General features: G+C 33.5%; 3 protein-coding genes across 3 annotated transcripts; 1 reads left to right on the forward strand and 2 right to left on the reverse strand.

Annotated features, from left to right (window-relative positions):
- Nucleotides 1-712: 712 nt before the first annotated feature.
- Nucleotides 713-7,869, reverse strand: LOC111060903 (alcohol dehydrogenase 2-like). Its single transcript, XM_022348594.2, has 7 exons — nt 7,625-7,869; nt 6,017-6,107; nt 5,447-5,524; nt 4,865-5,030; nt 4,188-4,314; nt 2,989-3,095; nt 713-1,461 (listed from the first exon to the last, which is right to left on the reverse strand). The coding sequence occupies exons 2-7, from the start codon at nt 6,064-6,066 to the stop codon at nt 970-972; spliced, it is 1,020 nt and encodes a 339-aa protein (XP_022204286.2). The 5' UTR covers nt 6,067-6,107; nt 7,625-7,869; the 3' UTR covers nt 713-969.
- A 1,037-nt stretch (nt 7,870-8,906) lies between these two features.
- On the reverse strand, nt 8,907-20,703 carry LOC111060905 (bifunctional methylenetetrahydrofolate dehydrogenase/cyclohydrolase, mitochondrial). The gene is made up of 8 exons (XM_022348596.2): nt 20,462-20,703; nt 14,262-14,446; nt 13,692-13,801; nt 12,722-12,887; nt 12,093-12,185; nt 11,621-11,728; nt 10,720-10,845; nt 8,907-9,890 (listed from the first exon to the last, which is right to left on the reverse strand). Exons 1-8 carry the CDS (start codon nt 20,545-20,547, stop codon nt 9,766-9,768), a joined length of 999 nt encoding a protein of 332 aa, XP_022204288.2. The 5' UTR covers nt 20,548-20,703; the 3' UTR covers nt 8,907-9,765.
- Nucleotides 20,704-20,732: 29 nt separating this feature from the next.
- Nucleotides 20,733-25,278, forward strand: LOC111060904 (28S ribosomal protein S28, mitochondrial). The gene is made up of 3 exons (XM_039419144.1): nt 20,733-21,335; nt 23,845-23,966; nt 24,994-25,278. Exons 1-3 carry the CDS (start codon nt 21,105-21,107, stop codon nt 25,172-25,174), a joined length of 534 nt encoding a protein of 177 aa, XP_039275078.1. The 5' UTR covers nt 20,733-21,104; the 3' UTR covers nt 25,175-25,278.
- The last annotated feature ends 52 nt before the right edge of the window (nt 25,279-25,330 follow it).

A 25,330-nucleotide genomic window follows, 5' to 3' on the forward strand; every position in this document is an offset into this window, starting at 1 on the left:
CAGGCTCAGCCTAGTTTTTCCTTCAATGTCATAATTATATTATGATTTTAGTATTTTGTACAATAGATAAATAACTAGATAAATAACATTTTGTTAAAACTTTGGTATAAACGCAGCTTTATAATCCTGTAAAAATAACCGAAAAAAAACATATTTAGCTGGTTACCATCAAATAATCGTTCTGGGGTTTTTAAAGGTATTAGTAGAATAAGAGATTCAGGGAAATTGTATCTGTCATGCATTGTGTTCTTTATGACCATAAATAAGAAAATTATTCTTAATGAATTGTTAATAAATTTTTTGGACAAATTAATCTGTGAATTATCTTGTGCCTTTTCGTCTTTAGAAATTTAGACTATTAACTTGGACGATATGTGAAACTATAGATTAGAGGGTATACTCACATGAGCTATCACATTCGACATAAGTCTCTTGTAAAAAAACACGGAACAAGATGTCCCTTTTTGAGAAAGTCCTCCAAATTTGTGTGAAGGATTATTGGTAGTGGAATTATTATTGGTTGAGGAATATAAGTGATACTATAGACTACTTGTGTATGGATCGGATGACAATGAGAGAATTTTTCAACTTTTATCTTCATTACTAGGCTGATTATGAAGTTTGAACTCTTTTGATTAGCTCTGTTTAAAAATTCAGTTAGAAGTAATTTGTTGGTTAAGATTTTGGTACCAGGCACAACTTATATCTTTTTAATCTATTTTATTAAAAATTCTCTCTGTGATGCCTCTATTTCTTCTCTATGTGATGGTAATCATCTTATCCGTGAATTTATACGTAAAATATTTCTCCTGATAGGTAATAGTACAGACATTTAAAAATAAAATCACTTGAACCGGACAAAAATTTATTAGCCAATAGAAGTGGAAATTTGTTTCTAAATAATGTAGGTATGTTTACTACAATTTACGATGGTTGTTTCAAAACATAGAAATCACAATTTTGTTACTGTTAACAAGACAAGTTTGACTTAACACAATTTTTAATCATAGAATTAATCGAAGCCATCTTTGGAAGTTTGGTTTGGTAGAGATGCGAGTTCTCGACAGTCCACACAGTGTTGGACTTGGCGAACCGTACCAGATGGAGCACCGCCTTGCCGACCACTTCTGCCTTCTGCAGCGGTCTAGCCGTGAGCGTCTCAAACGTGTCCTGGCTCCATTTGTCCGTCAGCTGTTTCGTGTTGCACGTTTTGATGAGGTTCGTTCTGGTTGCTCCACAGCACAACGCGACAACTCGCACCCCTGTGCTGTTGTAGTGGTATTTTGAGCCGAAACACTTTGTGATGCCCAGAACTCCGTAGCTGGATGCTGTGTAGACTGGAGCTGGAGGCAGAGCTCCCAATGCGCACACGTCCGACATATTTATGATAATTCGTGGGATCTGCATCTTGTACTTGCTCATGTGCTTCAAGCCGATGATGTTCGAACGAATTATTGATTTCTGAAAGCCGAATTTTTATTGTAAGAGTATACAATCCAGTATGGAATTTCATTGTGTGCAATTTTTATTCTTGATTTGCTGAAGAATGTTAATAGATTCAATTACAATATTTTTTATTATATTATGTACAAAACATGAGAACGTAATCTCAATCAACTTGAAAGAACTCACTCTTCACTCGCAGACTCAATTCTCTGTGGAGAGTATTCACTTTTAAATGTGTAAATGAATTTTATAAATTTGTATTATGTTTTTGTGAATAAAAAGCTATTTGATTTGATACACATAGATAAATCCAATGCAATCAGGTGCATAATAAATTTACAGTATTATAACATAATTTGAAACTTGCTGCAATAATATTTATGACAATAAATCTTACTTGCTTTGGGGTAGAGGTAAAGGTCAAAATAGAGGTACATCAATGTGATGCCGTTTCCACACTCTTGCCAAGTGCGTACAAATGTGGACGAACGCGAGATTGTTGATGGCTACCATGTCACCGCTCGTCTTCACTCCTATAGGTGTATTCAGCCAAGTGACTTGACGAGTGTGTGGCGCTGGCATAAGACCATTATGTGTTAAATTGAGGTACGGTACCTCTATCTCCTCTCTATGTGGTTACCCCTGATCAAGACGTTTTATTGTAATTCAAGAAAGTTAGATTGTAATAAATCTTATTGTAGCAAGTTTCAAATCATGTAATAATAATGTACAAACATTTATTATGTAACTGATTGGATTAGTTTTCTCTATTTGTATTACAGTAGGCTATACCATAGAGAAACAATAGCATAAGTAGATATCCCATGATATAGGGCGTTTATGTCGCAACTTTTACTGTTATCTCAAGCTGATAGTCCACGTAGTTCTTTCCTGTGAAGCTGTGTGACGCTGGTAGTCTCTCATATTGTGCCGTTCATATACTCTTACCCGGTCAAAACAGTAAAAATCAACAATAATTGACGGTAATCGGCTTGAGATAACAGTAAAAGTTGCGACATAAACGCCCTATACCATGGGATATCTACTTACGCTATTGTTTCTCTATGGTGACTTAGATAATTAGATTGTATCGAATAATAAATATAATAACAAAGAAGCTAACATTATTCAATGTGTATGAATTATTGTAGGATTATGAAACGAATGAATAGAAAGGTCAGATTTGGTGATGATGAATTATTGCGATTTAACCTCATAAAACGGAGTAGTTTAAAAATTGAAGGAAAACGAATGGAACAAGAGATGATCATCACTGACAATAATATTGAAGAAACATCTTAAAAATATGACTGAACACAATTTTACATTTTTATGATACTTTTTCAAGCTCTGCTACTTCTAACTTGAAGTAACTCAAAAAATAAATAATGCATCTACTAAGAAACAACAATATTCGGCACTTGTAAGTATTACTTTGTCCAAAGCTTATTAGGCTAGCAATTAATAACTTAGTGCCAGTAAGTTGAGAAACAGCTTAATCAATTTTGTTAAGGAATCATGTCAAAATGAAAGAGTCCCTACCATATTTGTTTCAATTTCCAGTTCCCATTTTTTATCTTCAAGAATTCCAGCATTGTTGAATAATATATCAATTGATCCGAACTTTTCCTCGGCAAACTTGAACACTCCTGTGACAGAAATAACAGTTCAAAATAACAAATAATTCACTGTAACAACCGTCTAATATACGGTAATCAATAGATGGAATAAGAATTGAGTTGCAATCTGTACAAAATTACTAAAATCTCCCTGTTTAACTGTGATTGTTTTTAAATAATGAGAATAGTGAATAAATATGGATTGATTTCGTGTTGGAAAATTGTCGGTAACAAGAGACAAAAATAAGCATGTAATTAATATTATTAATATCTCAATATCTAAAAAATAAACAATAACCTTTGCGATTAGGAAAATATATTTTTCCTACAGTTACCTTGGAAAGTGGCCATTCGTGCACTGATTACAGAACGCAAAGAATCATTTTCCGGTCTAGTGCGGGAAAAATATTTTCTGCACTCCAGATTTGCAACATGGCAACGCAAAATAGTTGGTGGGTTATATGGAGGATTAGTGCACGAGGTATACCTCACTGCACGTTATATTAAGGACAAGGACACCGAGTTCGAGGACAGCCACCACCCACACAGCACACAGCCGCCCCGCCATTCAAACACACATACATTATTCTATTTTATTTATTATTAATGAAATTACACAGATTTACATTTGATGCATTTCAGGGAATTTTACCCATAATTACCCACTTTTCATATTCAATGGTAACTATAGGAAAAATAAAATGTGAAATACGTGCGCAAAGTTCCTCTGCTGCACTCAAGAAGCCATTCCGCCCTCGCCTACGGCTCGGGCGTAAACGTTTCTTTCGGTGCAGCAAACTGTCACTTTGCGCACTAGTTGCACAAATAACTATTTTGTGTTGAAAAATAGTCGGTATCAATAAGGGACGAAAAATCAGCATGCAATTAATATTATGAATATCTCAATTTCCAGAAAATAATCAATAACCTTAACGATTAGGAAAAATATCTCTTTTAATGCCTTCCAGTATTAATCAGTTACAGTAACTTGTTCATACAATAAATTACAAAATAAACAATTAAAGGGAATAAATAATGTCTGAGTGATCCAAACAGCGCGACAATTTTTATAAAATTGAGTTCCAGTTCACTTACAAGATAGGATTGGAGTGAGAAACTTACCTTTGAAATCGTCAGAAGATATTACATTCAAATGGATGTAAGAACATGATTTTGATCCATAGTTGGAATTCAACTGTTTACAAGCAGCCTTTCCAGCGCAATCATCTATTCCAGTCAGGATAACATGCTGTAACATTAAAAAAAGAAATATAAATATAATTCATTCATTATTAGTTCACAGTTTGGCCATATTCTTCAATGGTTACTGAGTAGTGTAGTGGGATCTCATAATGTAGGCATACATTTTTCACAACTACATGAATTAAACTTTTCGTCTGTACCAATAAATTAGAGTGAGTCTCAATGTCAAACCAAACTTGTCTTGATGAATCAATGAAGAATGCATTTTCCAAATTCTCATCCAATTATTTCCTGTATAGAAAAAGTCACCCTTAGCTGTATCAACACCTTAACACAGGTTACATAATCTCTATAATTTTCTACAATTATTGAATTTATTCCAACAAGTCCACAAGAGATAATCTATATGAAATTCCTGGTTTGAAATCATTGTACTACAAAATCACCATTGATGATGATTATGATTAATGACACCCTAATATGATCCCTTCTATAATATTATGAATTCATCATATTATTTTGGTTAAATTACATCATAATATTAATGATAAAAAATTTCGACATGAATATTTTATGCAAAATAATAGAACTCTTACACAAGCTCCATTGCAAAGCAATTCATTGGCTGTTTGAAATCCAATGCCAGAGGTGCCACCTGTAATGAGAGCCACTTTGTTCTTTGGATCCATTATTTCATCAGAACATTTCTTCTCACAGCTTCTTGTTATATTCTCTTGTTCGCTTTTCTCTCTTTCATAGGGTCTGCAATAAATCGAAATCATGAATGCAGTAAAAAAAAAAATATTTGTATAAACTTTTTTGTTGGTGGGGTGGTTCCTTATGGAAGGGTCAATGGGCTTCACGACTGTTCCTACATCAGTCGTGAGTACAGTATTGTGCATAGTGCATATCATGATAGTGCATTTTGTGTTAAAGGTTATAAACTCTTCAAGTGCTACAGAATATTGAAAGGGTTGAAAACTTATTTGGCACCGTGAAAGAAAATGGATTAGGGTTAGTTTTTCAGAGCACTAAAATTTAAGTTTGGCTCTTACTAGACTTTTTAGCATATTGATTATTTATTATTAATTTTATAATATTGTAAAAATACCCACTAGGCTATAGCTTTGGTAAATGTTGGGGGAATTTAAAATTAAGCTTTTCAAGAGGAAACTTACGTAAGGGTGCAGCACATCTTTCTTCCTTCATCATGATGTGAAGTTATTAAATTCTTACTAGAGATGCACCGCATACACCTGAAAAATATATCAACGTGTATAGAACAATATTAGGCTACTGAAAATAATAGATTATTCATTACAAAAATTATGATTTTGTGAGGATTCTGTTGACTCCAGATGATAGGCAAATGCATTTTTACTTAAAAAAATAGATTGGGGCGAAAAACTAAGGATACTTTGTAGCCTACTATTATTATAATTGGTTATCAAGTGTTTCGCTTTTGTACTTTATACTTTCAAGCAATAAGATTGTTGTCCACTATTTATAGGTGAGTCTAGTATACGGTAAGATACAAGATGAAGAGGAATATAACGTTTTAAACCTTTGGACTAATTTGATTTTTGATTGCCTATGATTATTACATAGGCCTATATAATTGCAAATTATTATTTCATATTGATTTACCATGAAGGTATCGGTAGTTATAATAAAATAAATAGGCTATGCATAATTTCAGCATAAATATGCCTCTAGTAATTATTCATGAAAACAAGATAAATACCAACATTTTAGTAAGTGAAGGAATTTTTCGATGGATAAGTGCCAAAGCCGCCATTTTCCAAATTAAAACCGCTCCTAGGTTGAATCAATTGAAACCTAGAAATAAAAATACGGCATGTAATTTTACAATTGATAAAAAGCAATTTCCAATATCATTGACTTAAATAATTACCATCTAAACTCAAGGATGAAAAATGTTTTTCAAACATGATAAATATTGCATAAAAATGTGCAACATGGTACCGGGTGCGGCAGCCAAACTTCCTTTTTTAAAGTGAATGCCATTCAGTTAGCTGATGTCGTAGTAGAGCAAATTTGGTCTCGTTAGAAAGGCTAAACCATAAAGTTTTCTTCCCGACATGTTCAAACACCATCATGCATTGGAGCAATGAAAAGCGTGCGTTTGCCGTTGAGACTTATTTTTCAAGCGGATGTTTTTTCATCACAACCCAGCGCGCATTTTGAAATCGCTATGATTTAGCCCCTTTGGCTACTGTCCCGGAGCGGAAATCAATTGTTATACGTTGGTCACTACGTTGAGACAAACTGCAAGTGCGACAAGACGAAGAACTGAAGTCCCTCGGCCCATTAGGTCACCTGAGAACGTTGAGGCAGTGATAGTTTCAATGTTGCAATCACCACAGCGTTCTGCGCGCAAATATGCGTCTGCTCTTGGACTTTCAGATTGTTCTGTGAGACAAATTCTTCATGATGATCTTAATTTCCTTCCATACAAGATGGCAATTGTATGTGCAGAAAATGTCTGAACGTGACTTCAATTGAGGGAACACTTCTTAGGACGCCTCATCTGAATTAACAACGATTTGGAGTGGCCAGACGATCTCGCGATTTGAACCCTTGTGATTTTTTTCTATGAGGTTTTTTCAAGTTCTTTGTTCAAGTAAACTGTTTCGATCTCGCAATTTGAACCCTTGTGATTTTTTTCTATGGGGGTTTTTGAAATTCTTTGTTCAAGTAAACTGATTAAGGACCGTACACGATTTGAAGACCATTATCACGGAAGAAATTGCTAACATAACGCCTGCAATGCAGACAGGAGTCATGACAAACGCCATAAATCGGTTTACTCAGTGTATGTAGAATTGGGGACGTCACCTACCTGATTTGATATTCAAAACTAATTAAAACAAAACTTTATATATGTGTCCACATTACAAAAAATAAATACAAACTTTCTGATTTATACAAAGAGTTTTATTCACTTTAAAAAATGGAAGTTTTGCTGCCGCACTCTATATAACACTAATGAAATGATTATCTGTAAAATACTGTGAATATTGAAAATATCAACTACTGAACTAGGTACTGTTTTTTTTTAAATATCATGAACTAAGCTTTTATTTTGTGTTTTACTATTACTACTATTTAGTAGTTTAGTAATTAGTAAAAAAGTAGTTTAGTAATTTAGTAGTTTTACTACTATTTTGTGCTGCTAAATAATTTGCAAATTTAGATCTCAGAGATCATAAAATTAAAAATAAAAGCCTGTCACTACAGGTTGCTCTAAAATATTGTATGGTTAGCCTACTTAGCACTTTGTTGTATTGTTTTTTTATTTAAACATAATATTACCAAATAAAAATAATACTTACCACTTGTAATTTTGCTTGTGAAGTATTAATTTGTCTCTAAATTACATTGAATTTTTGCATTAGTTTTCAAATGTTTAAATTTTGGAACCAAACTTTGAATGATTATAATTTTTATGTAAACAAAAAGTGATTGCCATATGTTATGGGGAATGCAAAAAATGATGGATTTTGCCCATAACCACCTCTAATACAAGGCCTCGGCCTAGGATATTGCAACGTCGCAGTGTAGGCCTAGAATCTAATACAAATGATTTGTGAAAAAGATTTAAAAAATACCAGCTGATCATTTTCACCAATCATGTATTAGATTCTAGGACTACACTGCGACGTTGCAATATCGTAGGCAGAGGCCTTGTATTAGAGGTGGCTATGTTTTTGCCACAGCCATCTATAGGCCTACCTGATGTACTGTGCTTTTACTTGTGGGGAAACCATTCGCTACCTACCTCCGTGAACAAAGACATTCTGGTGACGTCAACACAGGTAGGGCTCCTACACCGATAATAATTTGTTGACTTCAGCTGATCAATATCAACTAGTGTTTTTATTGTTGTAGGAGCCCTACCTGTGCTGACGTTACCATCAACCACCTATGGTGGAAAGTTCCACCTCAAAGTTAATAAAATATTTCATTTACATTGATTTATACTTATTTCCATGAATTTACAAAGCTCTCTTCAAGATCTTTCTAAAAAATATCACTTCTAAATTTAATACAAATATATTCGTATTTATTAAAATATTATACGAACTAAAATGCATTATCCTCAACAATTGAGACTTGCTGGGAAAACAATAAATTGCAAAGACTGCAAACAACTGCATATTTCTAATAATATTAGAAAACATTGGATGCGTGACAAATTTTAAGAGTGTAGTGAACAGCTATTGCAAATATTTTAATGCTGGGAGTTTTGCTTTAGAAAAAAATAAATCTTCTTGTTCACCAATAAATGAGTTTATTTATTTCAATTGAAAGAATAGCTCACAATAAAAAGTCATAATTAAAATAAAAAATTACACTTAGAGAATAAATTTGATTTACTCAATATAGTCCAAGATCTTAATGGCAGATATTATTTGAAAAAAATACAGTTTTTAAAGTCGCAATAATACAAGAATATAATATTAAAAATATTTTGGAATTTTAACATTGATTAATTTGAAATATTGATAATAGCTTTGATATTGGAAAATAATTATTATTTGAATAATTAAATTAAAAATTTGAATTAATCGGAATTAATTCACATATTAAAATGTGGTAGTTGCTCCTTGCTCCAATAATTTGATTACCATATCAATAAACATATAGAGTTAAATTAATGAGTGGATAGTATTCATTTTCTGAAGAGAAAAATGTGACAATAATATATCAATGAAACATACTGGATTGGTTCAAACTGGACATTCCAATTATAAATATAAGTACACAAACTTTGCGTTTTCAACTTTTTAAAACTAATTATTTCCATAAGAAAGCTAAAGAACAATTACTGTATCTATTTAATAAATACTGAATCTGTATTAAGTTTTATATACTGTAGAAAGTATAAACTTGTGAATAATATATAATAATAATATAAGGTATATAAAATTGTTTATATACCAAGAAAGCTAAAGAACAAATACTGTATCTATTTAATAAATACTGAATCTGTATTAATTTTTATATACTGTAAATGTATTTCATTAAAAATACTGCAATATTAGTTTTATAACTTGCATACAATTCTTACACAAGTTCAATGCTTGACTAGCTCAGCTTTCAAAATTTAGCTTTTTGAATCACCAATATTGCAAATCAAATGTAATACTCTAATTAAATACTAAAATGTAATATTCTAATTCTGCAATGCCATTGTGTAACTAAGTCACTATTGTAACATTATAAGTCAAACGCAGCTTTTCAAACCTTCAAACTCTGTAACTTTGTTCGGTGTAATTTATAGATGTAACTTGACACAACATGAGGAATGTAACATTCGATGCTAGTGTTACAACTTAACATAACAGTAGGAATGTAACATAAGTAAATATTAGTTTCACTAATATTTGTTAAAAAATACTGTTGCCCTTAAATAATAGTACATTATGTAAATAGAACAATAAGGCAGATGTAGTGAGAAAATGATGAATCATCAATTTGCTTTCTGCAGTGAATGACGTTTGGCAGCTTTCAATGTGTTCTTCATAAGCATGGCCACCGTCATAGGTCCAACACCCCCAGGAACTGGTGTAATGTATCCAGCAACCTCTTTTACACCTGAAAAAATCAACAATTTAAGAATTCAAAGATAAACACATCATTCGAATGAAAAAATACTTTCATTTTCACACCTAAATTGATTGTGGATGTCATATAAATGATGCTTTAAAACCAGTAGTTCGGAATCCACCTAGAACTGTAAGTCCACTCATCTCTCACCATTCGACTCATTACACACGCACAAGCCTGAGACTCAGGTGGTCATTAACCTCAACAAAAAAAGTAGAAGTTAAGCATGCCATGTTTTGTAGTTGCAACCACCTAAGAATTACAAAACCACTGTGGCAACAAATAAACATTTTTTAAGAATGATTTAACGGAATTTCAGAGAACACAAAGGTTTTAGAAATACTCTTTTCTCTTGAATCTTTGTCTGATAATCAAATGATTGGTGATAAATACTATCAAGGATTCTAGTCTACGTGCCGGTAGCACAAAAGCCGGTTAAATTTTACTCGTGATTGATTTCACGAGAACCAATCAGAGGAGCCTTCTTTTCAAAAAAGCCTTCTCTGATTGGTTCTCGCTCACGAGAAAAATTTAACCGTCTTTTGTACAACCGGGCCTATATCTAGTGGATTGTCTCTGACTGTAATCACATGTATCATGCAGAATACAAAGTTCAATCATTTTTAGTATTTCAAACATAAAATAATCAACATTTAAATAGTTTTTCATGACCTCAAATAGTTTTATGGCCTCAATTTTTACACATTTTTAGAATCCTTCCGCATAGGTTTTTCAAGCATGATATCATGAAATCTTTTGATGAATATTTAAAAAATATTCTACTTAGAATCAGAAAAGATCCTAATGTTCTTCTCACCTTCAAAATCGACGTCCCCGACTAAGATATGTTTTCCACTTTCTTTATCCAGCACACGAGTGATTCCAACATCAATTACACAGGCACCCTTCTTTACCATATCTGCCTTTATTAGATTTGGGATACCTGGAGAAAGATGATAGTGGGTGAAATATATTTTAAGCAAGAGAAAAGATTAAAGTATAAATATTAATATTCGAGGGAGTTCAGCACTATTTACTGTAATGTGTACTCCACATGACTCACGTCACTCTTTGTTTCCCAGTCACCCTTAAGATGAATTCGTTTAATTCATTGGATCAGAGAATAGCACTTCTAAAGGTTTCTCTTCACTGGTTCTTCAACTTGAAGGTCTTTCGATCACTGTAGTTAAATCAATTTAAAATTAAATAAACCACCAATAGTTTACTAGTGCATGCTAAACGGCTGAGTAACCAGACCTGATTATTATATGAATCATACCGAATAATGCTTATAAATGATTGTCATTAGAAGGCTTAATAAATTCACAATGTATTTTACAATTTTTGTTGCAAAACTCATCTAATAAATAAGTTTTCATGAATGTTTTTTGAAGTGAGCAACCACATGACAACCTATTTCGGACTATGTGTAAGTAACCTTATCTAAATTTGGGAGAGGAATAGCACAATTTTTTCTCTCCCTATCATTCTGATGATGTACTTATTGTATGAATCAATCAATAAAGAATAAAGAATCAGTTGAAGAACACTGATGTGAAAATGAATAGAAACCGTGCAATCAAGAATTAGGAATGATAAAACCAAGTAACTCAATAGTAAATATTGAAGGTACGAGAATTCAACGAAAAAATTTTATCCTGAGAGAAGATTTGATAAAAATGTACTGTAATAACTATGGGAGGTAAACTGACTCTGACCTGTTGCTGTAACAATAATATCGGCTAATCTGGTAAAAGTGGCAAGCTGGTCAGGTGGTGTGTTCCTATGGCAAATCGTTGTTGTAGCATCCATAGCATTAGTTTCTCCTGCAAGAGTTACAAAAATCATCCAGTGGCGAGATACAGGCATGTATTAGTGAATTTATAGCTCGAAATAATGATAAAATATAACACAACTCATATAACTGTATTGCAACGACTACTTGTAGCTCACAAAAGTAACACGAATCGAAACATAACTATGTTTCTATGCAGTAAAGTAGAAAATAATTTTTAAAACATAAGAGATTGACAAACTTAGAAGAGCTATGTTAGCAAAGCTCTCAATTCTAAATATATCCAAATCCTATAATCCAGGGAAAGTTACACAAACGAAACTTCTCTTAATTTCTAGGATTACTTATTAAAGATAGGCATATTATGAGTTTATTCTAATAATTGTTGAAATTACCTTTTCCATCAGCATGTAACAGCATGGCTATAGGAAGACCAACATTCTTAGATCGACCACAAACGACTGCGTTTTTACCAACTGTGTCTATTCCTGTGAAAAATGAGAATAGAATAGTTTTATTGATAACAAATGCATAAAATATACATCTTGTCAAAATATCTTGGATATTGACAGTTTGGATATGGATAGTTTAGATATGTTTAGTTATAGTTAGATAGTTTAGTTTTAGATATGGACAGTTTGGATAGTTTTATTGATAACAAATGCATAAAATATACATCTTGTCAAAATATCTTGGATATTGTCAAATACATGACGTACAAGGAAAATGAGGAGCGCGGAATTGTCATGTATATTGAGTTGCGGACTTTTCCCATTCCGCGTTCCCGTGGCAGCTACTGGAAGTTACTATTATCCCTGTGTGATGGCTGCTTGAGGTAAATTAATATAATTTAATTATTAAATAATGAATTGTTTAGTTGTATGGGAAATAACCGATGTTAGGCAATCTAATAAATAGCTTTCTAAATGTGCAACTATCCATAAAAGAGAGCATGATAGGAAATATCAATTTCAAAAAAGGGTATAATTAAAGTGCGGATCGAAGTATCTGCTTACAGCGTTACCAGTTCTCTTGATGAGCTCCTGTACAGCTAGAGGCGTGCAAGGGACTACAGCGTCCATATCCAAACAGAACTGTCCCACATTGAATATGTGGAAACCATCTACATCCTTGGAAGGGCTAACAGCGTTGCATACTTTCCTCTCTTCGATGTGACTTGGTAACGGCAACTGAAAAATTCAATCGATTACATTTTGCCACACATTTTTTATTTATTTATGATTATGATATTCGTAAAATGGGGCGTTTCTTTATTGGAAATAATAATTTATCTTAGAAATTAAGCTCAAAGTGAGGTTAATTATGGAGATAAGTTCAAATAATAAGAATTGTGATTGATTAATGCACCAAATGAATAGAGCTGGATAACATCAGAGGCCAACCATTATTTAACCAAATATTCTGGTTTTAATGTTCAACAAGAAATTGATCTAAGTTACTATTTCTATGATACGAAAAAGCGCTATTATACTTTCTATGTCGAAGTGAAAGTGATATCTAGGAAGATATCCATAATTCACAATACAATGTGGTTAACAATTGATCTAAGTTACTATTTCTATAATAAGAAAAAGTGCTATTATATTTTCTATGTAGAAGTGAAAGTGATATCTGGGAACATATTCATAATTCATAATAAAATGTGGTTAACCACTTTTAAGTTGTTCTATTCAGTCTATTCCATTAATTTTATGCAAAATTACCCGTAAGGGACTCCCCATAAACAAAAATAAATACGAATTTACTTGTTTCAATTACCATACCCCGAAAGTTTATATTTCAAGATTCAATTAAATGACATTTTATAAAGACCTCGAATCAAATCTATGTGTGGAGGCTAATCTTGGTTTAAAAAATAGGAGATTGAAATATAATATATTCATTAAAACGTATGATATTACAAATGTAATTATTCAAAATAAATTTAAAATACTGGGTCACTACACCCTGCAATGATAACACTATAGTCTTACCTGTATTAGTATACCATGGACATCTTCCTTGCTATTCAAATCTTCAATGTGATTCATAAGTTCTTTCTCTGATATTGAATTTGGCACGTTTGTAACCTCAGTTTCAATACCTGTAACAGTTGAATAAATATTCGTTAATACCTGTAATAATTGAATGAAAATTCGTTTCAATAATATGAGCTGAGCATACAGGATACAGCTAAGAATAGCTATATGAATGCATGGATATCAAATTTGAAAGAAAAACAAATTTTATAGTAAATAATAACAAATGGCAATGCATCTTTTTAAATCCAGATATGTATGAAGGTATTCTAGTAGTTGGTTATTATGAGCACAGTTATAGTTTATAGAATAATAGTAATGAGTTAAATTCAAGTCAGATTCAACAAAACCCAGTTTTAGCCTACCTTTTAAAATGTGAAATGATCTATTTGCAAAAGAACTATTTGAAGGCTAATCTTGGTTTATAAAAATAGCAGATTGAAATATATTATATTCATTAAAACGTATGCTATTAAAAATTTAATTATTCAAAATAAATTTCTATTTGCAAAAGTACTATCTCACCAACTGTTTTTGCAGCCCTCATCTTGTTCTTGACATAAGTTTTACTGGCTGGATCATCCCCTACTAGGATTGCAGTCAATCGAGGTGTGCAATTTCCTTTCATTGTCCACTCCTTCAATTCATTTTTCAATTCCAATTGAATTTCATCAGCTATACTTTTACCATCTATCAGCTTTGCTCTATTTCTGTTGGAAAATAGTTGGAAAAGAATTAGATATTTTAAAATAAGATAATAGTGGGTTAGGGTGTTGGAGCTAGGCTCAATTCATTATTATTTAGATTGGTTAGAACATTAACAATTTTGCTGTCTTGCACATGTTTCAAAGTTCTAGACTTGCCGTAACTTGTCTCTCTCTCATTGAAGCAAATGTTCAAGTAAAAATCGTGAGTGTAAGACTAAGAATAGTATTGTATCAGACCACTAGGTTCGCCCACTAGTGGGACACTAAGAGTCTGAGCAAGTCGCGGTGTATTAGTTCATATTATGCTTATCACAGTAGAATCGCCAAATGGGACACATGATTCTGGCCGCCGGACACCAGCTTTTGACTACTGGCTGGTGTCTCACTCGGGTTGCTAGCCCGGCCACCTTTACTAATACACATTGTGATCACATTGAATGGGTATATGTGCAAGGGCATGTCAGATTGTGCATGAGTCGACAAACAAAATCTGGAAAGTGCCGCGCTAAGAGTGCTAAAGTGCCTCATTAAGTGCACGCGCTTTGCTTCTATTGTTCTTTCCAGATTTTATTCCAGCTCTGGCTAAGATATTTGAAGCATTTATGAAGAAACAACTGGTGCACTACTTTGAGAGTAGGAGTTTATTTGCGGATCCACAGCGTGGATTTTGACAAGGGAAATCAACCGTCACCGCCGTCCAGCTGGTTCAGAAGATTCTGAACTCCTTTGAGGCAGGTGACTCACTGTCTCTTGCATTGACGGACCTGAGAAAGGCATTTGAGTGTGTATCACATGATGTACTTCTTAAGAAACTGGCTGCTTATGGAGTATCTGGTCCAATTCTCACCACTTTCAGATCCAACCTATCAGAGAGGAAGCAAATACTCACTCTTGATAGAGTGAGCTCAGGTTCGCTGGAAGTTCACCATGGAGTGCCTCAAGGTTCAGTAATAGGCCCCCTCCTGCTCCTGGCGATGATCAACGACCTAGGATCACATCATAATGTTTGCTGACGATGCCACCATATATGCAAGAGACAGAACACCAGATCTACACTCAGATCTTCTCAGGAACTGTAGAATAAGCACTTTGTACTAGTATTTAAACCTCTGTAAGATTATTTCTCGTGTCATTCCGTTACCAATAGTCATGCTGCCATTATGTACGTGTTTTATTTGTTAAATAAATCTTTTTAAAAAGTGAGTTGCGCGTTCGTTTATCTTATCTGGCGCCCGATGCACAGGGACTACAGAAGTTTTTTCGGTAAAAGTTCAATTAACTTTTTCGCGACCTACGTTCTCGAGTGCCGAAAAACGTGAGTTTCAACTCTTTATCTGTGGTTCTACAACCCTACACGGACAACTCAACTCCAACTACACGCTGGCAAGCAGACGAGACATCACCCGATACGACGCTTGCAGAACTTTCCGCAGCCCATCGTCGGACGAGGAGGAAGACCCGGATCAGGACTCTACTGCAGTAAGTCCTTCCGTCAACGCAGAGATCATCCATCAAGAAGAAGGTTAGAAACTCTTTCTAATATTACCATGGCAACTAGCAAGCCCTTACCACATGAACTTCTTATGTGCATACCGAGATACGATGGAACAGCTTACAAATTACCTCATTTCATTTCAACTTGTGAAGATTTACAGAGAGCTTATTGTACAGATCATATTGTAGAGAAGGAAGGTAATCATTGGCTTATTTTCAAAACAGCTTTGTGCCACCTGGAAGGACCAGCGGAAGCTGTAGCCTACAACAATATTTGCTCAACACTAACAGAACTGATAAATAGCTTAAAACAGAACTTTGCAGACAATAGGCCTGTTCCAGAATTGATAGCAGAAATATCAGCAATGTGCTCATTCAATAGGGAGCACCCGATAGACTTTCTAAACAGACTAGAAGAAAAACGTACTCATGTAATAACAAAATACAAAATAGATGGAGTGTCAGGAGAATTGCTAACAAATTTAATACATCAACTTAACGCAACACTAGTGAACACCTTTGTGCATGGAGTCCATCCCACGCTAGGATCCCACTTGCAGGTGCTTCAAATTCAAAATCTAGCTGATGCCAGAAGCAAATTGATAAATGATTGCAGCATTGTACTGAACCAACTAAACCTAAACAGAACTGAAAACAGATTTTTTCAAGCTTCAAATACATTTAGAACCCCAAACTATGAGAGTAGTTTTCAATCACAAAGCAGACAAAACAGAAACACCCAATTTTTTTTCAAAACAGACAACGTCGATTCCAAAACAATGAGAGATTTTATCAACCGCACTTCCAACAACAGAGCTTCTACTCGCCACCAAGTAGCTCCCAACCTCACAACTTTCAACAAAATTTTTCAAGTCCAAACTTTCAGCAACAAAGAAATTTTCAACAACAAAATTTCCAACAACGCTTCCCACAACAACAAAATTTTCAACAACGTTTCCCACAACAACAAAACAGTAATTTCAAACCAAGTACTCCGATAAATAACTCATCAAACACAGTATCCATGCGCACTCAACGAACGGATCCAGTACAAAAATTGAGGAATTATAAGTCTCCATATGAAGTCAACTATCTGGAAGAAGACCACTTAGATTGCCAGAGTAGTGAGTACACTCAGAACCCGATTCAAAATAAGCAATCTCAACTTGACACTTTGACTGAATCGCTGAACAGACTAACCGACCATTTTTTAGGGTCAGGTCCCCAATATGCGACGGACCCACCCAGCGATTCGACTTAAACATCCTTAATAAATCGCTTCCTTACTTTGTAGATCAGAAGGATAGGAAATGGCTAGTCGATACCGGATCTGCAAAGAACTATGTTCATCCTTCACTAGTCTCTCCTGGCGTAACTCGTCACAAAGAGGATTTTATTGTGAAAACTCCCGTTGAAGAAAGCACAGGGAATGAGTATGTGTTTTGTAATATAGAGCATGTATTTTCCAAACCACATAAGATAAAACTGTATATATTTGATTTTTCGTCCAAGTATGATATACTGCTTGGGAATGAAACCATGCGTGAATATAAAATGCGATTAAACTTTGATAATAATAAGCTAGAATATAAGGATGGAAAAATTTGTTATTTTTCTTCGATAATAAGAGTGTTAAATTGCAACCAGGCTACAACGTGATTTCGGTCCCGGTTAAGTCAGCCTCGGATATGACGTTAGGAATAATTAAAGAAGTAAATGCAGATAAATATAGAATTGAAGAAGGACTTGTTAATATTGATAGAAATGAATGTATGTGTTTAGTTTTCGCCCATGAACTTACGACCATTTGTCCTGAGCCAATGGAGGTTGAACAAGTAGAAACTATAGTTGATTGTACAGATATAAATGATTCATGTAAATCGAAATTTTCTAAGCTTATAAATGACATTCCAAATCTTCTACGAACAGATCATATGAATGAGGAGGAAAGAGACAACATCTTGAAATTAGTAAAACAGTATCCTGAAATTGTAAAACTAGAAAACGAGATATCAAGTAGCAGGAACTTAATGAAACATAAGATAATTACTACAGATGAAAACCCAGTTTACACGAAAAATTACCGGCATCCCCAAATCTTCCGAGAAGATATTCGATTGGAAATAGACAAACTTTTAAGGAACAAAATAATTCAACACTCAAACTCTCCCTACAACTCCCCGATTTGGGTCGTACCCAAGAAACCGGATGCATCAGGGCAACGAAAGATCAGAATGGTTGTAGATTTTCGAAAATTGAATAATAAGACTGTAGATGATAATAATTATCCCTTGCCCAACATTGAGGACTTATTTGGAAAGATAGGACGTGCTCCTTATTTCTCTGCTATCGACTTAGAATCAGGATTTCACCAGATTGAATTGCCACTTGAATCTAATTTGTACGAAACACTTTTTATGCTGTCTTATCCTGTAAAAACGAACAATGAGATAATTACGATACATGTTGATCCATCATTAGTTATTAAAGGTCATGAATTGTATGAAGGCGATTGCCAGTTATTGAATAATAATTATTATTGTAGAAATGCCACACAAGTTGTTAACAAGTGTGTAGAAGAATTAGTTAGTGATAAGAAGTTGAATAGCTGTAGGACTTTAGTTATCAAAGGGTATAGTTCTTTTATTAAATATATTCCGATTATAAACCAATATTTAATGTTTAACATCAGCAAGAGTTCAATTGTTCACGGCTCAAGAAATATTGTAACATATCCAAAATCTACACAACTAATAGCCCTTGAAAAAGATGAAGCATTATTAAATTTTAGTAAACCTTATACATTTTGGGAAAGTAATGTTCTATATCCTACTGAAGTACCAACTTATAAAAATAAAATAATCACTAATTTTACTTTTGAAGAAATACATATACTTATTTAGAGCCATTACTGATTCTTGAAGATTTTGTAGTTAGTAGCAACTTATCAGAATATGTAGTTTATATATTAATGGCGTGCTTAATACTTATTATATTATATGTTGTTTTTCATTCTCATGTATTCAATAACAAACTTGTGATTCCAGACAAGAAATTAGATACTGTTCAATTTCACTTTTTTTCAATTGAAAATTCTAAAATATTTCTTACACCCCAGCTACCCTTATGAAGGTGAGGACACCTTCATCTTAAGGGGGGAGGAGTTATATATATATAAGACAATAGATTTAGGAACTGTAGAGTAAGCACTTTGTACTAGTATTTAAACCTCTGTAAGATTATTTCTCGTGTCATTCCGTTACCAATAGTCATGCTGCCATTATGTACGTGTTTTATTTGTTAAATAAATCTTTTTAAAAAGTGAGTTGCGCGTTCGTTTATCTTATCTTAAGACAATAGCAGCGGCTATTCTCGAAGAAGCCAAGCAGTGTATCACCAACAACGGACTGATGCTAAATGAGAATAAACTGCAGGAAACCAGCGGAGCCAGCTCAGTGGCCTTACAGAAGTTGGGTTTACTCTAGTTATTATACTTAGTTGGAGTAGCCACATTAATAATGTCTGCTAGAAACTCTCCAGGGTGATATTTCTTCTCATATGACTAAGGCTTTTGATCCCCGGAAGCACCTGATGGATGTATGTTATACCATGTTCCACAGCCATATCAATTATGATCTTCAGTTGTGGGGACAGGCATCTGCCGGTAAAGAGGTATTACTCCTTCAGAAAAGAACACTCAGGATATTGGTATACAATACATCTTGCTCTCCTTGGTGCATGCAATAGATAAGCATCACTTGCTGGCAAGAAGAGCTGATAAACACTCCTATAACATTGGAGGAAGAGTGAAATAATTAGACGTTCCATTCTAAAGGCTGAGAAAAAAAGGATTGTTTTTCGATGTTAGCCCTGAGAATATACAACGCTCTACCTGATGGAGTAAGGAACCTGGACATCGGGTGCTTTAGAACACGAATAAAGAACTGGTTAGTGGAGTCACTTTTCTACGCAGTGCAAGAATATTTTGAGACTAACAAAAGCACCATCTGAAACTGTGATGCTTTTAATGGCGGGCCATCTTGAAAAACAATCTATTTAATTTGTAAAAGTTTGGCTAAGTGAACAAACGTTAATAAGTGTTTTTTTACGACATGAAGTATATATGTCAATCCTATGACAACGACAACGTCAGGTCCCCTTCCAGAAACAGTCATGCATAGCCAAGCGTGCAGTTGCAAATTATACGCATTCAATGTGGCCACAACTTTCGCTTACTTTACTTACTGCAAGAACTCGTGTACCTTTAGTAGGTCTATCTGGAAGCCCAGCTTAAATACCTAATGTAATTGAGGCCTCATCAAGAGATTGCATAAATATGTATGATCTAAATTCAATTTATGACAAGATTAGAGTTTTAATTAGATTTTAAACATTAAAGTAAAAGACAAGTAACTTTTATTTTTTTTAATAATTTAATTTTATGAGGAAAATTATAGAATCACAAGATGACATAATATATTACCAAAGTACTTTTAATTTCATATATTTATAAAACATACTTACCTGATAAATGAAGTACTAAAATTCCTACTAATACCAAATGATTTCAATTGAGAAGTAAATTTTGTAAAACAAGTACGGTATGCCATATCTTCTAAAATATGTTAAAAAGATGTGGTCGCTGAAATTAATAAAGCTTTAAAATTTTTGCCACGTACTATTATATTGAGCTGAACTTCCTAAATGTTAATGTTTTATTGCATAAAAGTTGCCAGTGGCAACCTTTCTTTTTGCCGGGCAACATAACCTTAAATTTTTGTTTTTCTCTTGAAATTCATCGAGCATAGTGTACAAGATTCATAGATAGGTTCAAAAGCTGTTAGTGCTTCCAGAGTTTAAATAAAAACAAAATAAATTCTTAATACAAACATGAAATTTAGTTAAATTTTTTAAAAATGATTGCAGACAACATTTTTTGTATGATTATTATTGATTATATCCATTTTTCACTCAATGTTTGTGAATGTGTATGTTTCTAGACAGAATCTAGAAGGCATACTTTGCAATTCAAAGGTACATAACCTCAAAAATATATTTACCTTTTTCATTCATGCTCAAGTATTTTCAATTTCTAATATCTTGCAACGTTTTATCAAGAGTATTTTGTAGTTTTTAAAAAGGTTTCACAATTATATCAGTGGTAAATATGATAGCTTCAACATGTTGCTTCAAAAGTTTGTATCCACTTATCAGACCAAAGAACATGACACCAATATCTTCATTATTTGTTCAAAAGTTTTGTTTTTCTGATGAAAATACACCAGCAAAAAAAGGATTTGCTGAAGCATTTGAAAGACATTCAAAGCCCATAACTGAAGAAGAACCTAAGCCAGACCTTTCCTTTGCTACGTTATTTAAGAACTCTAAGCTAATTGATGTAAGTACCTTTATTATTTGTGTTCAGATCGTATAAACTTATTATAATCTCAAGTTTGTATCATATTTAGCCTCCTGTGGATCATCAATGACCAACAGTTTACGGCGTAACTTGCACGATTGGTCACCATTAAAATATTTGGCTGGCAACCCGAGTGACTTGCGAGCCATGTCGCCAGAATCTGCAATTTGGCACCCAATTGTAATTTTCCAATTTTCAATCTCTCGATCAAGCCCAGTCATCCCTGGATGGATCGCGTTATAAACATAAACACTAAATAGTCAATACTCTACTAAAAATGTCACTTGATTGGCAAGAGCAGGCAACGTTGAGGACAGGCTAGTCAGGTTATCGTTTTGAAAGTTACTCATGCTGTAATAATCATTTGCAATAAGCCGCTGTGTGATTTACATTTTAAAGCTGTTGTACCGTGCAATCTAAAGAGAAATAGGTATTTTATTGAACATCTATATTGCCAGACAGGGAAAGAGTCCTTTACTTTGGAAAATCTATATCTGGATACGTTGATATTCGTCTTGATTTTAGTTTGGTGAGCATGAATTTGACCTCTCACGGTAAAGAATGACTGATAAGTCTTGATATACAGGAGTAATGCCTAGATATACTGTCAATAGTGTGTAATAACACTTATATAATACTTTGTCTTTTCCTCAGTGCTCGTACCGCATGCTAACCGCAAAGGTAGGTCATATACTGCTACATACTCTAACCGTAATATGTGCATATATATAAAATATGCATATTATATATGGTATATTTACTTGTCTTATACTCTTTTCTGAAGTACCCAAGTAATAATAAAAAAATCCCACTTGAATGCCATATACTCAATGTCATTAATAATTGAAACCCTGCGGGTTTGATAATTTCATGCTCTGCAGTTGTAATTGAAAAGTCTGGGAGCGACTTCTGTAAGTAAATGGGCATTGCATGATTGCATTTTTAAAGTGAAGTGAGGGAACTCGGTTTGTATAAATTAGTGTTGTAGAAGTCTTAATAAACTGCAAATATAGCCCCAGAAATTAAAATCCTTGCTGCACTATACGTGCTTAGAACTAACAGACTCAAAACTCAAAAGACCGTTGGCAGCACTGATGGGTGATGTCCAACTCCACTATTTTTCAAAACATGCGAGCCGTAAAACACAATCTCAATTACTATTTCTACACTTTTTAGCGGTGCGAGCAAACCACATTCGCAGTGCATATGAGGGGCCTTAGTCACTGTGTTTGTAATTCAGAGGTCCTGGTTCGATCACTCGCTCTCGCCGGATAAAATGTTTTTTATCAAAGCATTCCCATATTTCTGATATACGGTACACGTTAAATCTAAAAACAGCCGTGAAGACATGTCAGAGGCTTTGAATTTCAAATGTCCTGAAGCCTCAAAAGTGAGCCTTCTGGTATTAATTACTTGTCATCTTGACTTCACAGTCTGAAAAACAGCAAGTGCTACCAATATTGCCAATGTGATGAATAATCAAATGCTTTACTTAGTTTGAAAGTTACACATTATAATGATACTAATCCTCCCTCTAAACACTACGTGGTTAAGTGGTAGAGTGGTCATTACTGTCCAAACTTCACCATGTCAACAAATAAAAAGTCATTCTTAATTCCCTGAGCTAGTTTAGTCGCTGCAAAACAATGGACTAGCTCCCAATAAAACCATACTGCAAATTGTAGAATATTTTGTTGGTTACAAAGAATTAAAAATGTGTTCCTTCATTTATGTTGCGAAAGCCTTGGCAAAATCTTATATTTTAGAAATAAGCCTGAAGCTATAGATCCATTTAGGTTCACCTTCCTTTTATATAGGAACAAAGTGTTTCAAACTCCACTCCATTGAAATATATTATACTAGTTGGTTAGATTGCAGAACGCTGTCCTGTGAATTTTGGGTAATGACTCACTTGTAATCCACAAGAGCTAGATATTGCAGAAGTCTACTTTATTAGACTTCTAGTTAACGCAGCTGAGACAATAGAATCATAGAGAAACAATAGCATAAGTAGATATCCCATGGCATAGGGCGTTTATGTCGCAACTCTTACTGTTATCTCAAGCCGATAGTTCATGTAATTGTTTCCCGTGGAGCTGTGTGACAACGGTAGTCCCTCATATTGTGCCGTTCATACACACTCACCCCAACAAAACAATAAAGTTCGACAATAATAAACAGTAATCGGCTTGAGATAACAGTAAAAGTTGCGACATAAACGCCCTATATCATGGGATATCTACTTACGCCATTGTTTCTCTATGATACAATGCACCTCTACTAGTCTACATTATCCCTAAATTTACAACTTCTAACCATAAAGGAAGTACTTATTTAATCTGTGTTCTAACTCATGGAATTACTTATTACTTACTCAAAGGAATTACTTATTTAATCTGTGTTCTAACTCATGGTTTATTATCGAAAAACATTGGTTTCGTGGATAAAATAAATCTCACAAATATATTATGTTTACTCATTTTTTCAGTTGGGTGACCCTCAAGGCAAAACAGTTGTCGGAAAAATATTTCATGTCGTTGGAGATGATCTGTACATTGATTTTGGATGGAAGTTCCATTGTGTCTGTACAAGGCCAAACAAAAATGGAAGGTGAGAAACTCAATTTTTTGTGCTTTTTTACTGTTCAATTCAACAAAATATTCAGATTGTGAAATTTAATTATAAAAATACTCTGCATTACTATGCATAAAATTTAATAATTTTATTAATGACATCAATACTTTTTGTTCCACATTGGGACTTTATAGATGTTGATTCAGTTGTAATGGATGTATTTGTGATCAGGATATCATGATTGATACAGTCTGTCACTTTTTCATACAGGTATTAAGTTTATATTACATGATTACAAACCAGAAAGGCATAAAACATTATCTTTAATGATATTTGCCTCTACTTGGTTGTTTTCGACTACAATTTATTACTGAAAACGCATCTCTCAGTTTGCAAGCACTTATCACCTTTGTATAAACAGTACATCATATTTTTTCTATATATAGGAATCAAGCTATTGGTAATTCAATTCATTGCAAGCACTTATCACCTTTGTATAAACAGTAAATCATATTTTTTCTATATATAGGAATCAAGCTATTGGTAATTCAATTTATCATCATATAAAATGATTATGTATCCAAATCATATAAACGAAGATTAAACGTCTCAAGAACTGTTCATAAGGAATGTGGTCAAGAAAGTCGTCCTCAGAGATTAATCATAAAGAAAACATAGGTTCTTCATTATTTTTCTATGTTTTAATATCGTCGCCAAAGTTCCAATATATTAATTACGTCAGCTATGGTGGTCAGAAATATCCTTCAGTCTCACTAACTCACCAAAAATATGTGTCTATGTTTTGATCCCCATATTTTTGTCTGTAGTTTTTTTATAACTCGTGGTATAATTTTCGTTTATATAGTACAGTTTTTTCAAACCAATGATTTTATTTTTTACTATGAAAATTGATTGATTTTTTCCATTCTTTTGAATGCCCATGTATCCTCATTATCAGTGTCTCAGTGGACTCACTTGTTAAGTAATGAGAAAATTGTAATAATACAGTTTTGTTGAATACTCATCCAGAGTTGTTAAAGTTTAATTTTTTCTCATTTTTCAGTGATTACGTTCGTGGAGCAAAAGTTAGAATTATGATTAAAGATTTGGAATTATCAACAAGGTTTCTTGGTTCCGAAAAAGATCTAACCATACTCGAAGCTGATGCTACACTTCTTGGACTAATTTCATCGCCTGCAAGATCAACTCAACAATTTGATTCTCAAACAAGTCGTGCTTCATAGTAATTTATTCATTTACATCCATTAAATAGAAGTAAATTGAATGTTATAATAGTGATTTTGTAAAAAAAATTGTAGAGATTAATAAACTGTTTTATTTGTACCTATTTCATAGCTTTTTTGAACTTATTCCTCTATTCTATGTATAAAAGTCAGTAA

The sequence above is a fragment of the Nilaparvata lugens genome, chromosome 1, assembly GCF_014356525.2.
Source record: "Nilaparvata lugens isolate BPH chromosome 1, ASM1435652v1, whole genome shotgun sequence".
Lineage (NCBI taxonomy): Eukaryota > Metazoa > Arthropoda > Insecta > Hemiptera > Delphacidae > Nilaparvata > Nilaparvata lugens.

Bases quoted from the DNA above. Each gene is read 5' to 3' on its own strand.
- LOC111060903 (XM_022348594.2), bottom strand. From the start codon at position 6,066: ATGGCGGCTTTGGCACTTATCCATCGAAAAATTCCTTCACTTACTAAA. The intron at 3,096-4,187 runs GTAAGTTTCTCA...TTTCTGTCACAG, and splicing joins ATCTTCTGACGATTTCAAAG to GAGTGTTCAAGTTTGCCGAG. The intron at 1,462-2,988 runs GTAGGGACTCTT...TTCGGCTTTCAG, and splicing joins TGGAAATTGAAACAAATATG to AAATCAATAATTCGTTCGAA.
- LOC111060905 (XM_022348596.2), bottom strand. From the start codon at position 20,547: ATGGCATACCGTACTTGTTTTACAAAATTTACTTCTCAATTGAAATCA. The intron at 14,447-20,461 runs GTAAGTATGTTT...ATTTTCCAACAG, and splicing joins TTTAGTACTTCATTTATCAG to AAATAGAGCAAAGCTGATAG. The intron at 12,186-12,721 runs GTAACGCTGTAA...CATTTTTCACAG, and splicing joins GGAGCTCATCAAGAGAACTG to GAATAGACACAGTTGGTAAA.
- LOC111060904 (XM_039419144.1), top strand. From the start codon at position 21,105: ATGATAGCTTCAACATGTTGCTTCAAAAGTTTGTATCCACTTATCAGA. The intron at 21,336-23,844 runs GTAAGTACCTTT...TCATTTTTTCAG, and splicing joins AGAACTCTAAGCTAATTGAT to TTGGGTGACCCTCAAGGCAA. The intron at 23,967-24,993 runs GTGAGAAACTCA...CTCATTTTTCAG, and splicing joins AGGCCAAACAAAAATGGAAG to TGATTACGTTCGTGGAGCAA.